Below are 18,618 nucleotides of genomic sequence, written 5' to 3' on the forward strand. Positions count from 1 at the left end.
TCTCGAGTTATGCGCTTACCAACACATTTTGCGATTCATTTTTATATATAAGACTAGCGGTCCGCCCCGGCTTCGCCCGTGGTACATATTTACGTTTTCTCTACATAAAAACCATCCTCGTACTTCAAGGAATATAATAAAAAAAGAATAGGCATGACGAAAGATTTTGAAATTCTCTTCCATAATGTGTGTATACGTTTACTATACAAGAAAAACCCTATATTTCGGTAATATACTTAAATTTAACGAAGATTAAAGCCATTTTTCAAAAAATATTTAATATCTGTGCCAAAACAGCTCGCAGGTGTCATGGCGTAGGCGTGACGTCAAACTTTGGTAAATACGTAATTATTTGTACGCATTGCGAAGAAAATTAAAAAAGTCTTTATTTAATATGTGTTATAGAAACGAATTACAAAGTTTATAAGTGGTGTGCAGTATTGCAGTGTGAATCCACATAAAAATAATGCTCAAAAATGTGTTAGTAATTATTTCAAGCGAAAAAATAATAAGAAATTATTGTATAAAGTTGGCGCGGAGAATCCCGAACCATGTATTCGTGAATTCGCAATTATATTTCTGTTCTGAGTCGATAAAGCATACGTGAAACAATAGAAAATAAATAAAAATGCGTATTCTCAACATATTCATAACAACAAAATACATCTGACGTGAGTTGTTTACTTATGCGTGACGTCACGCGTGTTTTAGTCAAAATGGCGAACTTCAGAATTTCAATGTTTTATTTTATTGATAATCTCATTAATCTTAATGTTTTTAAGATTTCTAAGTCGCTATATTTAATTTATTTATTATACATTTTCCCTTAAAAACACTAATACGATCATTTATGGATACTGTCGTCATGCCTATTATCGAAATCGGTTCAGCCGTTCTCGAGTTATGCGCTTACCAACACATTTTGCGATTCATTTTTATATATAAGACTAGCGGTCCGCCCCGGCTTCGCCCGTGGTACATGTTTACGTTTTCTCTACATAAGAACCATCCTCGTACTTCAAGGAATATAATAAAAAAAGAATTATCGAAATCGGTTCAGCCGTTCTCGAGTTATGCGCTTACCAACACATTTTGCGATTCATTTTTATATATAAGATAAGACTAGCGGTCCGCCCCGGCTTCGCCCGTGGTACATAATATTTACGTTTTCTCTACATAAGAACCATCCTCGTACTTCAAGGAATATAATAAAAAAAGAATTATCGAAATCGGTTCAGCCGTTCTCGAGTTATGCGCTTACCAACACATTTTGCGATTCATTTTTATATATAAGATTATAGACTACAAGCCCGCATAGGACAAAAATGAGGCGTGCAATATGGGTCAAATGAACCACCAGGGGACATATCTAGAACGATAGCAGAGCAAAAAATAATAAGATTCATCACTATGCCGTCACTTGTAAGCTGTCCAACTGAGTGCAGATGAGAATTGAAAAGTACAGGTAGACTCGGTAAATTTTGGTCATATATTTTTGTATGGCATTCTTAACCATCGATAGATCCATTAAAAATAATAAGAAACCGCTCAGTGCCGTACAAAAATGGTGGTCCACCAAGTCGGAATTTTTATTTAATTTCCGAGAGTTACCGGGGGTAAATTTGGTCATTTGACCATGTACGGCATCTGTGTCATACTATTGCTATACTGCTTTTAATCCATTATTCCGCAACGCCGTACAAAAATTATGGGGACAAGGGGAAAAAAGCGAGAGTTGTAATCCCCTCTCTTTCCCCACTCCAGGGGATTTTTTGTATTGTACCTACGTGTCAATTTTTTTTGTTACATTGATAGTTTTTAATTGATAAGTTTGTTAATAATTCCTTTATAAGATTAATTATATTTTTTTTGTTACATTGATTGTTTTTAATTGATAAGTAATAGCACAGACTAATAATAATATACTACGTGTAATAGTAATATATAATAAGTAATAGGCAGAATATTTACAAAGTGTCGCCTCTATAGCGGTTAGTCGATGACATCGCTTAATCTACTCACTAGCCGCCCCGCGCCGCGCCGCGCCGCCGCGATTGTAGCGCTCTATACGTAGTAAAAAAGACGGGTTGCACTCCGGGAGTGCCGGCAGAAGTGAAAACTTGATTATTAACGTTGAGCATGTTTGATATCCATCCGTCTTACGCTTTTTCGATCAAGCCACGTGTCCTGACGCGAGTAAGATTTTATACCCATTACAGAAAAAGTGCTCAACGCCGCTAAAGAAGTTTTCACTTCAATAATAGCTCAATGTGTAGTCAGTTCATTGAAGTTGGCCAACAACAATTAATTTAAATTTGCCAATTTTATTGTGATAAAAAAATTTTTGACCACCCCTTGACCACCGAGCGGCCCGATCGGGCCGCGACACAATAGATTTTCTATTGTGTCTGTGATTCCGGGGACTGAGGGATAAATGTTAATTTTTATATCGTATGTATAATATTTGTGTAGATTTAAAAAGTTTTAAAAACCGTAGAATGTATATTTCAATCTATTGTATCGAGATGTAGATTTAATATATAAAATGTTACATAATTAATTTAATTTTAAGCATATATTTGCATGCTTTAATCAAAGCTAAATATGATGAACAACTATTTCTTCACACCATGTTTTTGGCAAATAAAATGTTATTTTTAATTTATTTTAACTATTTACTTTATACATCCGTATGGATTTAGGAAAAAACGGTTGTTGACGTGAAACTTCTTTAGGCGCATTTAGAGTAAATTTAAAGGCGATTTTGGAATAAAGAGGTTTTACTTCGGACGCGTACACACGTTCTTTTTTTGTTATTGACATGTACATATTGGATAATCTATGTTAATTAATCTCATTATTTTATCTGTTAAACTGTCAAAAGTCATGTGTCTACAATCTACATTACTTGCTCTGTGATGTCAACTTTTTTGAGCATATGAATACAATTATTCATATTCAATAATGTTATTTCCTTTTTAAAAGTTGCTTGGCTATTGGATTAATTAAGTTTCAAATCAGGACAAAGTTGTAAATTGAACAATATCTATATTTTTAATTCGTGTTTCAGATAGTACATTATTGTTTTTATAACAATTATTGAACTTGCAAATCGTAGTTTCTTTGTTTTGTTATATCTTTTAACTTATTGAAAAAAATATTACATGAAGGACGCTAACTATGGCATCGCCTCAAAGCATATCTGTAGAACAGATGAGAACCATACTAAATGAGGTGATAAATACATTGGAATCGCCCGACTATGCCTCCAAATTAGACGAGGCTAAGGAAGCCGCCGGTAACGAAATGTTGAAAATGATGCAACTGGTTTTTCCAATGGTTGTTCAGATTGAAATAGAAACAATTAAACGACATGGATTCGTTGGTACTCGGGAAGGTGAGCTTGCTAACATTAAATAAATATATTGTAAAACGTTTTATTTTCAAACTACTGATTATGCTCAACGTATCATGATGTCATATTGGTTTTAGATGATCTCTCTTTTTACATCTGTGTAAGTTGTGGTATACAGAAATTTAAATTGTGCAACTTCATTTGCTATAACATACAGAACAGTCTTTTCAACAACAGTAATTCCTATTATGCAAATAATTGGAATTACTATTGCAACGATAAGACTGCCTGCTATTGTGTTATTTATTGTAGGCTTATAAAAGTGTTCGAGTATGTATTTATACCACAAAGATATTTGTTAGATAATTATAGAATTGTAGTGACAGTCAACGGAATTCAAAGACCATATTTTTATTTTTAAATAAATAAATAAATTCAAAGATTGTATTTTAATGCATATGTTTTAAACATTTATTTTTTGGATAAATGATATTTGGGAAATGGAAGTCAACTTACAACAACTATATATTTCAATTTTAATTATGATTATGTTTTTACAGGTATAGTTCAGTTCACACAAATGATCCGGGAATTGGAGAGCATGGACAGTGAAATAGCTCGCCTGCACAGCATGATTCGGAATCATTATCTACCACCAGTGTCTATAAGCTCTACCGTTGATACCTCTCTGTAAGTTTATGTAAGTATTATTTTATATTGTATTTTATTGTTTTTGATTTTATGATAGTACTATACATTTTTAAATAAAAGATTTTAACGGATTTTAAACGCGATTTATTAATTATATTATTATTCTAATGCTTAGCACACTTTGCAGCAAGCATGGCCACGCGGAGTCTCCGCGTTTAAAATCCGTTAAAAACTTAGGTTCGAAACTATTAGTTAATTAATATTATTTGAAAACTGAGACCATGCAAATGAACACATAAATTGTGATTTTTTTTAAACTCAGGTCCCAAGTTCACTTAGCCGGTCATCAGCCTATCACAAATTACTTCATAGTACATACAATATTTCTGTGTCCTGCCGGACCGAGACATTTTGGTCCGCCTAAGCCCTAAAGCAAAGGGGGCGCAAAGTAAGGACTTAGAAAATTTCTGATCCAAAGTGAAAAAATTTTTTTTTTGCGTGCCGACGGAGCCCCGCTTCGCGGGGCTCCTATTTCTGTGTAGTTTTTTTTTTAAGACTAACCTAACCTAACCTAATGAAAACCATCAATCTTTGAGGGCGAATATCTCGGCCATTTTTGATTTTATAGAAAAGTTGTTCCTATAAAATATGCTTATATTAGCGTAATCTTTACGATAAAACAATAATAAATAGGTGTTATAATGACACCAACTCCATCAAAAATTTTAAATTTAAAGTCCTGCGCCCCCTTTGCTTTAGTCCAACCGACATTTTTTTGTTGTTAAACCTCACCGGGAAAAAAAAGCCAGAACCTGAACCTTTATTGATCTCTTAAATGTTAGAATTTTTTTTAAATATTCAACATTGATTCAGTTGAAATTTTATTTTTTCCAGAACCTGAAGCAAACTACAATGTTCAAAATGAGAAGAAAAAACATTTATCGATATTGTGTTTGTGTATGTGTGTTATTGTACATTTACTATTTCTTTGGTGTCAGTGACTATGTCTTTTCCAAGAGTTTCGAAAATAACTTCGATTATCCTTTAAATATTGACATTCGACCAATTGTGAATGATATACTATCAGGAAAAAAGCCCAGTGTCACACCAATAAACTATTATCCTTATAGGTTCTTGACAAATTCAGGAAAATGTTCTACAATGAAACAATTGGATTTATTCATTATAGTTAAATCAGCGATGGGCCATTTTGACCAACGATCGGCGATACGACAGACATTCGCTAAAGAAAACGTAGTGCCTGGAAAGACAGTCCAAACTTTATTTTTCCTAGGCATAGATAATGAACCAAAGTCGGAAACTCAAATAAAAATAGATGAAGAAATGGCGCAATACAAAGATATTATACAAATCGATTTTCTAGATACATATTTTAATAATACAATAAAAACTATGATGTCATTCCGCTGGTTGTACGAGCATTGTCCAATAGCTGATTACTATCTATTTACGGATGATGACATGTACATTTCTGTGAAAAATTTGTTGAGTTACGTCGATAGTGAAGAAGACAGCGTGAAAAGTGAGAAAGAGAGAGTGTTATTCGCTGGTTACGTCTTCAAATCCATTCCACAGCGATTTCGTTCGAGTAAATGGAGGGTGTCTTTAGAAGAATATCCGTGGGACAAGTGGCCGCCGTATGTTACCGCAGGGGCTTTTGTACTATCCAATAAATCTATGAAGATGTTATATGTAGCAAGTTTATTTGTAAAACATTTCCGTTTCGATGATATATATCTCGGAATAGTGGCCAAGAAAGTTGGTCTTGAACCAATGCACTGTCCAAATTTTCACTTTTATAAAAAGAAGTATACTAAAGTTGGATACAAGGATGTGATAGCGTCTCATGGATATGATGATAAAGAGGAACTGATTAGAGTTTGGAATGAGGAGAATTAATATTTTTTTTAGTAGATACTTAGAGATTATATTTTATATAGAAAATATTGTCACAAGTGAAAAACTTATTTGCCTTATTTCTGTAAATGTATAGTTTTTATATCAGCATGTACATTAAAAAAACATATATATATAGTATACTTGCGTTTATAAGTAATTGCATCAAATTAATGTTGACAACTATAGAAATTTTTAACTACAAACTGCTAATTTTGTATATGTGTTAGGAAAGTATGTGTTATGTATAAGCATAATCTGTATTTCATTACGTAATATTTACACAAACATTCTTATGTACTTGAATTAGGGCGGATTTTTCAATGCTTGGATAGAACTTATTCGTCGAATAATGTATAAAACTACCATTTTAAAAACATATTCTAATTGCCCGTATTTGACAGTTTACGTGACATTTTAATATTATCGTGTAATACTTTATTGGACGGATAAGTTTTATCCAAGCATTGAAAAATCGGCCCTAAGTAGAATAATGTTAATATAGCTGTAGACTGTAGAGTAATAAACACATTACAATTACTCATGAGAAAATATTCATAGATTATATTTTCGGTATAAGCATAATCTGCAACTTTTTGCTTAGTGAATGTGTATTGAATACCTATCATATAAATTATTTTTTGTAAATCAATCTTATTTTAATTTGTATAATGGCTACACTAGTCCACGCCAATCGTTGGAAAACAAATTTACCGATTTAATTTTCAATAATCAATCTCATTTTGCTTATGATAATTTCATATTGTTATTATTTTATTTATAAAATATTTACTGTAATCATGTCATTACTTTTTATATACAGTGTGTCCCTCTACGTCAATTTTACGAAATCAGTGTAAGCTAAAAGCATAGTAAAAAGAGAGAAGTAGACCAACTCCCAACTGACGAGGTGCAGGGTTGGGTTGTCACTTGTGACATTGATATTTTAAATTTTTGTATAAACAGACACCTCACACACCTGCTCACAACAAGGGCGCGGCCCTTACGAGACCGGTATAAAATAGACTACAGGCCCGTGTTGAAAAAATTATGGGCCATTTGACCCACCAGGTGACCTATCTAGAACGATATAAGAGCATAAAATAATAAGATTCAGCACTATGACGTCACTCGTAAGCTGTCCACCTGAGTGCAGATGAGAATTCGAAGGTTCAGGTAGAGATTCTCTCCCCTTGTCTCCATGATTTTTGTACGGCGTTGCGGAATAATTGATTAAAAGTAGTATAGAAATAGTATGACACAGATGCCGTACAAAATCAAATGACCAAATTTACCCCGGCAACTGTCGAAAAATAAAAATAAATTCCGACTTTGTGGACCACCATTTTTGTACGGCATCTGTGTCATACTATTTCTATACTGCTTTTAAGCCATTATTCCGCAACGCCGTACAAAAATCATGGAGACAAGGGGAGAAAATCTCTACCTGAACTTTCGAATTCTCATCTGCACTCAGGTGGACAGCTTACGAGTGACGTCATAGTGCAGAATCTTATTATTTTATGCTCTTATATCATTCTAGATAGGTCAGGTGGTGGGTCAAATGACCCATAATTTTTTCAACATGGGCCTGTAGTCTAAAAATGAACGGGCGGCGTGGCTAAGCGCTCCGCGTACATACATACAGACGGCGCGATGTACCTTTATTCGAAGATACATACTTCTTTCTTTTCACTATGCTAAAGCCTAAAAGTCCCGTTCAGCTTAGAAGATCGACGGTGGGACATCCTGTATACAATATTACTGCTAGGTATATCAATTTACTCCTGAAGTTGTCACTTCAAATAAAAACCTACTACTACGTATTTTCGTAATAAAACCTACTACTACGTGCTACGTACTACGTATTTTGGTATATATCACAGGTATATGTATATATGATACTTATGTGTATTTTTTGTAGTGTTCATAGTTTCTATTTTAGGGTTTCATCACGCTTCATGGAAATCGCCTTATAAAATTTTGACCTTGAATAATTCTATTATTTTTCGTAGAAAATGTTATAAAACTTAAGCGTCTTATTTACGGTCCATCTTGACGTACGTCCCGCCAAGGTCATACACGATGCACGACGCAAAACGACAGTGAATAGCGTTGACGTACGTCAATAATTATTATTATTATCTTGCTGGATGTGCACGACCAACTTTTCATCCAGCAAGCACCCCCACCACCGCGAACGTCGTGCAGATGGACAGTGAATAGCGCGGACGTACAGCAGATTAGTGTTGCCAACAGAAATTAATGTAAATACTTGGAAACGTGGCCTATTGATATGAATTTTTTGTCATTTGTGATAACTTAGTGAGTACATGAGCAAGCAGGAAACGGTTATTTTTTATTTTTATGTACACAGGAAATCCCAATTATCATTACTTTTGGATCAACCTTGTACACATGGACAGTTTATATTCAGAAGTTATTATTTTAAAAGAACTCCAAGGCGAATTGTTGAATAACACAGATTTTATGCAAAAGTCCACTGCAGAAAAATGGCAATTTATTTAAAAAAAATATCTTGACGAATTTGTTTGTTTAAAAAAAATGATTAGCTATATACTCTCTGTTCCCGCCACTTTAGCATTTACTGAAAGAGTCTTTTCGGTCATGAATGTGAAGTGGCGGGAAGAGAGAAACCGAGCTTCATTAAAAATTAATTAAAAATGAGCTCTTGAAATATATAAATTTAGATTTGGAATGTTTGGATTCATATAATTCATTTAAAAATAATGAAAAATTCTTAGTTACTGCAAAAAGTACAAAAAAATACATTTTTAAAAATATTTATTTACTCTTTATTTACCTCCTTTAAAATCAGATATACTCTATTTCTTCAAATAAAAGTTGGCAACCCTAGCCATGCTTGATGCGCGCACGATCGTCAGTAGGATACATCCAGCACCGCGGCCTTGAGCCGACGTACGTCGGGGATTGACCGTGACTAAGACGCTTTAGAGATCTGATTTCGATATTAACTTGTTGGTGGCAATAAAACAATATTTCTATTTTTCAGTGTTTTATTTTTTAACTTTTATCAATGACCTCAGAGCAAGTAAGACAATGACAATATTCTTAGGGTTCCGAACCTCTAAACGAAAAAACGGAACCCTTAAATGATCACTTTCTTGTCCTTGTCCGTCTGTCTGTCTGTTTGTCAACACACTTTTTCTCAAAATCACGTTGAGGTATCAAGCTGAAATTTCTATTGGATAAGTACTCAAGTCTACTGTAAAACTTATGTTTGTTGTGCATTAGGACAAAATATGCATTATTTTAAATCTTAGAACTGCCGTAGATTTGATGTATCGTTGTCGGCATCCAGTTAACTCGTCCCGTTGCATTTATATCCATTTCTCTTTTAAATTAGCCACTTTGGGAAATCTATAAATAAATTATTGTGCAAATTGAAAAAATTGCATTGAAAAATTGTTTCGTGCATAAAACGTATAAGTAAGTACATATATCTCGATGCATAAAACACAAATTTTAAAGTTACAAAATCATAAAAAAAATGTTTGTTCGGATACCTCGGTGCGCGAGTCCGCACTTGGCCGGTTTTTATTTTATTTTTTGCAATTATTCCTCTATCTGTGCTAAGATGTTGCTTCGACCAGAATTTCAAGATTCTGGATTCACGGGAAGTACCCTGTAGGTTATGATTTCCTTGCGAATGTCGAAATTTGCGATAAATTTCAGCATTTTAACGGCTGTATCTTTTGATTGCGTCGGCTTATATACGTTTGATTTCTTTCGATATAAATTTCAGCTTGATATCTCCTTAAGAGTTTAATGTATTGGTACCTAAGGTTATAATTACATGTAACTAAGACATGTAAGTAACTATAATAATTAATAAGGTGGTAATAAAACAATATTTCAATTTTTCAGTGTTTTATTTCTTTTAACGTTTATCATGCTAATACCACAAAATAACTTAATTATATGCATTAATGTAAATCTTCTCTTATATATAAAAATGAATCGCAAAATGTGTTGGTAAGCGAGAACGGCTGAACCGATTTCGATAATTCTTTTTTTTATTATATTCCTTGAAGTACGAGGATGGTTCTTATGTAGAGAAAACGTAAACATGTACCACGGGCGAAGCCGGGGCGGACCGCTAGTGTAAAATAAATTTACTGACGCATATAACCAAATATAGAGTAACAGTTACAAAAACATTGTAATAATATATATAATTCCATTTCTATCTGCCAAATGATTATACCCTTTTTGATTCAATCGCTACAATGATAAGTTTTTTAGTTTATGTAATCTTAATAAGATTAAGACCAAAATGTTAAGCCCTTATAAAAGTAAAGAACACACAACTTCGTGGCACAAAATAGCATTTATTTAGTATTGTTCTTACATACATTCGTTATTTTCTAAGGAAATACGTACAAGTAACGTAAGTATATAATTTTTAAGTCTATTATATTGCAGTATATAACCTTTATACATTACTTTAGGCAATGATTAGGCACCATTTTTCTTTATCAAATTATAATTAAATAAAATATACATACTTAACTATGTATTTTATAAGTATAAATATGGCTAAAAATTATGATCACGCATTTCATGGTCATCACAGCTTTGATAAAAAAACCACTCACAATGAACAAAAACAAATGTCTGTTTAAATGGATTGAGCAAATACATAACAACATAAGATATGCCACAGACTAATAATAATATACTACGTATGTTGTGCCTTTTAACTTTTCGTACAGTACGGTATAGGTCTGTAGTTGTATGTATAAAATATTAAATAAGACACAAAATACACAAATAGCAATTTAATTGTTATTCCATATAATAACTATTACATCATACGTAAAAATACGTACATAAACAAAAAAAATAAACAAACGGTTTAATTTTTAATTTATTAGGTAATAAAGTACCTATAGGTATAGTTTTTTTTCAGTCCTCTAGAAAAACTAAAAATTTTGGTTTTTAACCATCCGTGAACCCATTAATTATGTACAATAAAAAATTCCAATCAAATTGATCTAGGTTTTGAGTTGATACACGTACCAACACATAATATATGCTCTAAATTTTAATTTCAATTCTATAAAGTAAAAAAAAACCTAGTCATAAAAATCATGGAGTTTAGTAAATATCAAAACAGAGAGCAGATTTTTAAGTTAATATCAAATAATATCACGAGTATGTGGTTATTTTATTTAACTGGGTTTCTGTGTTCGAGGTACGTAATTCTAATATATCACATATTACATATTATGTATATTGTACAATACTTAATACCATAGATATTTACTTCTAGCCTTATGTACCTAACAATTATGATGTAAATAAAAAGTGTAGGATAGTTACATTGAATCTTCAAAAAACCGCACACTAACGCACACACGATTTGGACGTCATACTGAGATGGCATGATTGTTACTGCCACATTTTGACACACATTCATAACCAATCTACACCTTTTTTCTTTTATTTTCATTGCCTAACACGACATATATGTTACAACCACGCATGATGTGAAAATCAAATACTTCCCAATTAGGACTAAGTTTTTTATCATCACATTCATATTGTGTGCGTTAATCAATTCATGTGATTGGTCACAATTAATAGATAGAAGAGAAATATAACCAAATTCATAGTAATAGCTACATATATAGGTATTGTTCGTGAAAAATACAGAAATGTGGAATTATACACAAAACTGGTATAATTTTAAATTACCTTTTAAATTAATTTAAATTAATTACCTTTTTTATAGTTTTTATTCCGTAACACTAAACTCATCATGTGTCATCACATGCGTATAATATACAATTTTTTTACATTTTGGCTAGCCACAGGTCCTCATCAGAAATGTCCACGTGGAGACAGAATCGTATCGTCTTACTGTCGAAACCTACTGCTTTTACTATGACACCCTCGTCGTTCGTGGTCTTGCAGTCACCCTGCGGGATTAAAAAATTGTATTTAATATGTATTGTGTATAAAATTAATAAAAGTATAGACAAATGGTTTTGAGTTTCATTTATTCCTTAAATTAAAAGTTAATATTTAAATTATCCTGTAGATAAATATATGAAATTGTATTGTGTGTATTGCAACATAGAAAAACAGGTTTTTGAGAGAGAATTATGACTATGACTTAAAATTAAAACAGAAAGAGAGCACCCACAATTTTTTCACAATTCATTCAATCATTCATTAGTTCATTCACTCACTTATTCATTAATTAACTCATTCAATCACTCACTAATTCATTCATTAGTTTATTCACTCACTCACTAACTCATTCATTAGTTCATTCACTCACTCACTAACTCATTAAATAGCTCTACATGCATTCACTGACTCATTCATTCATTCACATGCTGGCGCTCTCACACACCTGTGTCTCGTTCAAGGCGACTTGGCTGAGCCTCTATATCAACAGGCCCACGTCTACTGAGACAGACTTAGTAATTTATTCATTCAGTCACCCATTCATTTATAGTTTCATTAGCTCCACCATTTAATAGCTACTCATTCTTTGAGTCACTCACTCTTTCACACATTTTTCAGTCACTCATTCACTCACTCATTCTTTCACTCACTCATCATAAGATTCCCACCTGTGTCTCGTCCAAGGCGACTTGGCCAAGCCTCTTCAGCACCAGGTCGGCGGTGAGTGGGCTGCTGTCAGCTATCTTCAGCATCACGATGTTTGTGTGAACACCTTCCACGTCCACGGAGAACGACTTGAGGAATAGACCTTGCATCGCTGTAATAAAGAATTCACTTAGTTAGCATAAAAGCTCGACACATATTGTCCATTTGCTTGTTAAGATTTTCATTCTTATCGTATTTCAAGTTTCTGATAAGAGAGCAATACCAGAAATCTATACTTAGAAATTCACTGTTAATTTATTCAAAAATTACATTTATTTATTTTGTAGACCATGTTAAGACATCAAAAAGGCTTTGTTGTATTTCATTGGCATTATAAAAAAAATCTTCTACTTTCCGCTATTGCTATTTAAATTAATCTTTAATACATACTTATTATTTTATATGGTAAGGTTTTGAACAACGATATATTCCTATATGGCTTTAGATTTATAGAAATACAAGTACATAATATATTCAATCTTAAATAGATCCTGTCAAATTTCAACATTATCCCTGTCAAGTATGTTTAAAAAATATAAATTATTTGTTTAAAAAAAATGGTTGTCTGTAAAGTCGGTTTACTGACGATATTTGAACGTGACAACGTCCGATTGTGCTTTTTTGTCGCTCGTTCCGCGCTCTCGCTTGCACTTCAAGCCTTACATGGAACGCCTCAGAGCGAGGTAACGCCGCATGAGTCATGTTTTTTCGTGCGTGCAGCCGGCTCTATCGAATTATAAGACGTTGTCACGTCAAAAAGTTATTTATTGAAAAATCATATTATTTCTTGCATCAAAGCACTCACTCTTAGCCAATATTTGCGCCCGATTTGATGTATCGTTGTCGGCATCCAGTTAACTCGTCCCGTTGCATTTATATCCATTTCTCTTTTAAATTAGCCACTTTGGGAAATCTATAAATAAATTATTGTGCAAATTGAAAAAATTGCATTGAAAAATTGTTTCGTGCATAAAACGTAGTAAGTACATATATCTCGATGCATAAAACACAAATTTTAAAGTTACAAAATCATAAAAAAAATGTTTGTTCGGATACCTCGGTGCGCGAGTCCGCACTTGGCCGGTTTTTATTTTATTTTTTGCAATTATTCCTCTATCTGTGCTAAGATGTTGCTTCGACCAGAATTTCAAGATTCTGGATTCACGGGAAGTACCCTGTAGGTTATGATTTCCTTGCGAATGTCGAAATTTGCGATAAATTTCAGCATTTTAACGGCTGTATCTTTTGATTGCGTCGGCTTATATACGTTTGATTTCTTTCGATATAAATTTCAGCTTGATATCTCCTTAAGAGTTTAATGTATTGGTACCTAAGGTTATAATTACATGTAACTAAGACATGTAAGTAACTATAATAATTAATAAGGTGGTAATAAAACAATATTTCAATTTTTCAGTGTTTTATTTCTTTTAACGTTTATCATGCTAATACCACAAAATAACTTAATTATATGCATTAATGTAAATCTTCTCTTATATATAAAAATGAATCGCAAAATGTGTTGGTAAGCGAGAACGGCTGAACCGATTTCGATAATTCTTTTTTTTATTATATTCCTTGAAGTACGAGGATGGTTCTTATGTAGAGAAAACGTAAACATGTACCACGGGCGAAGCCGGGGCGGACCGCTAGTGTAAAATAAATTTACTGACGCATATAACCAAATATAGAGTAACAGTTACAAAAACATTGTAATAATATATATAATTCCATTTCTATCTGCCAAATGATTATACCCTTTTTGATTCAATCGCTACAATGATAAGTTTTTTAGTTTATGTAATCTTAATAAGATTAAGACCAAAATGTTAAGCCCTTATAAAAGTAAAGAACACACAACTTCGTGGCACAAAATAGCATTTATTTAGTATTGTTCTTACATACATTCGTTATTTTCTAAGGAAATACGTACAAGTAACGTAAGTATATAATTTTTAAGTCTATTATATTGCAGTATATAACCTTTATACATTACTTTAGGCAATGATTAGGCACCATTTTTCTTTATCAAATTATAATTAAATAAAATATACATACTTAACTATGTATTTTATAAGTATAAATATGGCTAAAAATTATGATCACGCATTTCATGGTCATCACAGCTTTGATAAAAAAACCACTCACAATGAACAAAAACAAATGTCTGTTTAAATGGATTGAGCAAATACATAACAACATAAGATATGCCACAGACTAATAATAATATACTACGTATGTTGTGCCTTTTAACTTTTCGTACAGTACGGTATAGGTCTGTAGTTGTATGTATAAAATATTAAATAAGACACAAAATACACAAATAGCAATTTAATTGTTATTCCATATAATAACTATTACATCATACGTAAAAATACGTACATAAACAAAAAAAATAAACAAACGGTTTAATTTTTAATTTATTAGGTAATAAAGTACCTATAGGTATAGTTTTTTTTCAGTCCTCTAGAAAAACTAAAAATTTTGGTTTTTAACCATCCGTGAACCCATTAATTATGTACAATAAAAAATTCCAATCAAATTGATCTAGGTTTTGAGTTGATACACGTACCAACACATAATATATGCTCTAAATTTTAATTTCAATTCTATAAAGTAAAAAAAAACCTAGTCATAAAAATCATGGAGTTTAGTAAATATCAAAACAGAGAGCAGATTTTTATGTTAATATCAAATAATATCACGAGTATGTGGTTATTTTATTTAACTGGGTTTCTGTGTTCGAGGTACGTAATTCTAATATATCACATATTACATATTATTATGTATATTGTACAATACTTAATACCATAGATATTTACTTCTAGCCTTATGTACCTAACAATTATGATGTAAATAAAAAGTGTAGGATAGTTACATTGAATCTTCAAAAAACCGCACACTAACGCACACACGATTTGGACGTCATACTGAGATGGCATGATTGTTACTGCCACATTTTGACACACATTCATAACCAATCTACACCTTTTTTCTTTTATTTTCATTGCCTAACACGACATATATGTTACAACCACGCATGATGTGAAAATCAAATACTTCCCAATTAGGACTAAGTTTTTTATCATCACATTCATGTGTGCGTTAATCAATTCATGTGATTGGTCACAATTAATAGATAGAAGAGAAATATAACCAAATTCATAGTAATAGCTACATATATAGGTATTGTTCGTGAAAAATACAGAAATGTGGAATTATACACAAAACTGGTATAATTTTAAATTACCTTTTAAATTAATTTAAATTAATTACCTTTTTTATAGTTTTTATTCCGTAACACTAAACTCATCATGTGTCATCACATGCGTATAATATACAATTTTTTTACATTTTTTAATTAAGATTTAGCAACAGGATGAGCAGCATCCAGTTCCTTGAACACATAAGTCATCTTCATGATGGCTAGCCACAGGTCCTCATCAGAAATGTCCACGTGGAGACAGAATCGTATCGTCTTACTGTCGAAACCTACTGCTTTTACTATGACACCCTCGTCGTTCGTGGTCTTGCAGTCACCCTGCGGGATTAAAAAATTGTATTTAATATGTATTGTGTATAAAATTAATAAAAGTATAGACAAATGGTTTTGAGTTTCATTTATTCCTTAAATTAAAAGTTAATATTTAAATTATCCTGTAGATAAATATATGAAATTGTATTGTGTGTATTGCAACATAGAAAAACAGGTTTTTGAGAGAGAATTATGACTATGACTTAAAATTAAAACAGAAAGAGAGCACCCACAATTTTTTCACAATTCATTCAATCATTCATTAGTTCATTCACTCACTTATTCATTAATTAACTCATTCAATCACTCACTAATTCATTCATTAGTTTATTCACTCACTCACTAACTCATTCATTAGTTCATTCACTCACTCACTAACTCATTAAATAGCTCTACATGCATTCACTGACTCATTCATTCATTCACATGCTGGCGCTCTCACACACCTGTGTCTCGTTCAAGGCGACTTGGCTGAGCCTCTATATCAACAGGCCCACGTCTACTGAGACAGACTTAGTAATTTATTCATTCAGTCACCCATTCATTTATAGTTTCATTAGCTCCACCATTTAATAGCTACTCATTCTTTGAGTCACTCACTCTTTCACACATTTTTCAGTCACTCATTCACTCACTCATTCTTTCACTCACTCATCATAAGATTCCCACCTGTGTCTCGTCCAAGGCGACTTGGCCAAGCCTCTTCAGCACCAGGTCGGCGGTGAGTGGGCTGCTGTCAGCTATCTTCAGCATCACGATGTTTGTGTGAACACCTTCCACGTCCACGGAGAACGACTTGAGGAATAGACCTTGCATCGCTGTAATAAAGAATTCACTTAGTTAGCATAAAAGCTCGACACATATTGTCCATTTGCTTGTTAAGATTTTCATTCTTATCGTATTTCAAGTTTCTGATAAGAGAGCAATACCAGAAATCTATACTTAGAAATTCACTGTTAATTTATTCAAAAATTACATTTATTTATTTTGTAGACCATGTTAAGACATCAAAAAGGCTTTGTTGTATTTCATTGGCATTATAAAAAAAATCTTCTACTTTCCGCTATTGCTATTTAAATTAATCTTTAATACATACTTATTATTTTATATGGTAAGGTTTTGAACAACGATATATTCCTATATGGCTTTAGATTTATAGAAATACAAGTACATAATATATTCAATCTTAAATAGATCCTGTCAAATTTCAACATTATCCCTGTCAAGTATGTTTAAAAAATATAAATTATTTGTTTAAAAAAAATGGTTGTCTGTAAAGTCGGTTTACTGACGATATTTGAACGTGACAACGTCCGATTGTGCTTTTTTGTCGCTCGTTCCGCGCTCTCGCTTGCACTTCAAGCCTTACATGGAACGCCTCAGAGCGAGGTAACGCCGCATGAGTCATGTTTTTTCGTGCGTGCAGCCGGCTCTATCGAATTATAAGACGTTGTCACGTCAAAAAGTTATTTATTGAAAAATCATATTATTTCTTGCATCAAAGCACTCACTCTTAGCCAATATTTGCGCCCGATTTGATGTATCGTTGTCGGCATCCAGTTAACTCGTCCCGTTGCATTTATATCCATTTCTCTTTTAAATTAGCCACTTTGGGAAATCTATAAATAAATTATTGTGCAAATTGAAAAAATTGCATTGAAAAATTGTTTCGTGCATAAAACGTAGTAAGTACATATATCTCGATGCATAAAACACAAATTTTAAAGTTACAAAATCATAAAAAAAATGTTTGTTCGGATACCTCGGTGCGCGAGTCCGCACTTGGCCGGTTTTTATTTTATTTTTTGCAATTATTCCTCTATCTGTGCTAAGATGTTGCTTCGACCAGAATTTCAAGATTCTGGATTCACGGGAAGTACCCTGTAGGTTATGATTTCCTTGCGAATGTCGAAATTTGCGATAAATTTCAGCATTTTAACGGCTGTATCTTTTGATTGCGTCGGCTTATATACGTTTGATTTCTTTCGATATAAATTTCAGCTTGATATCTCCTTAAGAGTTTAATGTATTGGTACCTAAGGTTATAATTACATGTAACTAAGACATGTAAGTAACTATAATAATTAATAAGGTGGTAATAAAACAATATTTCAATTTTTCAGTGTTTTATTTCTTTTAACGTTTATCATGCTAATACCACAAAATAACTTAATTATATGCATTAATGTAAATCTTCTCTTATATATAAAAATGAATCGCAAAATGTGTTGGTAAGCGAGAACGGCTGAACCGATTTCGATAATTCTTTTTTTTATTATATTCCTTGAAGTACGAGGATGGTTCTTATGTAGAGAAAACGTAAACATGTACCACGGGCGAAGCCGGGGCGGACCGCTAGTGTAAAATAAATTTACTGACGCATATAACCAAATATAGAGTAACAGTTACAAAAACATTGTAATAATATATATAATTCCATTTCTATCTGCCAAATGATTATACCCTTTTTGATTCAATCGCTACAATGATAAGT

The 18,618-nt window shown here is 32.5% G+C and overlaps 3 protein-coding genes and 1 long non-coding RNA gene across 4 annotated transcripts; 2 read left to right on the forward strand and 2 right to left on the reverse strand.

The window, feature by feature from the left end:
• The first annotated feature begins 3,027 nt into the window (after nt 1-3,027).
• Nucleotides 3,028-5,031, forward strand: LOC149906251 (protein C10). Its single transcript, XM_090104542.1, has 3 exons — nt 3,028-3,397; nt 3,916-4,049; nt 4,901-5,031. The coding sequence occupies exons 1-2, from the start codon at nt 3,181-3,183 to the stop codon at nt 4,047-4,049; spliced, it is 351 nt and encodes a 116-aa protein (XP_089960668.1). The 5' UTR covers nt 3,028-3,180; the 3' UTR covers nt 4,901-5,031.
• On the forward strand, nt 4,919-6,838 carry brn (beta-1,3-galactosyltransferase brn). Its single transcript, XM_090104541.1, has one exon. It carries the CDS (start codon nt 4,919-4,921, stop codon nt 5,924-5,926), a length of 1,008 nt encoding a protein of 335 aa, XP_089960667.1. The 3' UTR covers nt 5,927-6,838.
• Nucleotides 6,839-11,763: 4,925 nt separating this feature from the next.
• Nucleotides 11,764-13,413, reverse strand: LOC149906253 (uncharacterized). The gene is made up of 3 exons (XR_016456984.1): nt 13,395-13,413; nt 12,553-12,701; nt 11,764-11,889 (listed from the first exon to the last, which is right to left on the reverse strand). It is a non-coding gene; the product is annotated as an uncharacterized LOC149906253 (long non-coding RNA).
• A 2,464-nt stretch (nt 13,414-15,877) lies between these two features.
• On the reverse strand, nt 15,878-17,654 carry LOC149906254 (uncharacterized). The gene is made up of 3 exons (XM_090104206.1): nt 17,636-17,654; nt 16,794-16,942; nt 15,878-16,130 (listed from the first exon to the last, which is right to left on the reverse strand). The coding sequence occupies exons 2-3, from the start codon at nt 16,938-16,940 to the stop codon at nt 15,951-15,953; spliced, it is 327 nt and encodes a 108-aa protein (XP_089960332.1). The 5' UTR covers nt 16,941-16,942; nt 17,636-17,654; the 3' UTR covers nt 15,878-15,950.
• Nucleotides 17,655-18,618: the final 964 nt, after the last annotated feature.

The sequence above is a fragment of the Colias eurytheme genome, chromosome 8 (assembly GCF_061535395.1).
Source record: "Colias eurytheme isolate Ceu_HAF_F1 chromosome 8, ilColEury1 Martin Lab GWU primary, whole genome shotgun sequence".
Taxonomy (NCBI): Eukaryota; Metazoa; Arthropoda; class Insecta; order Lepidoptera; family Pieridae; genus Colias; species Colias eurytheme.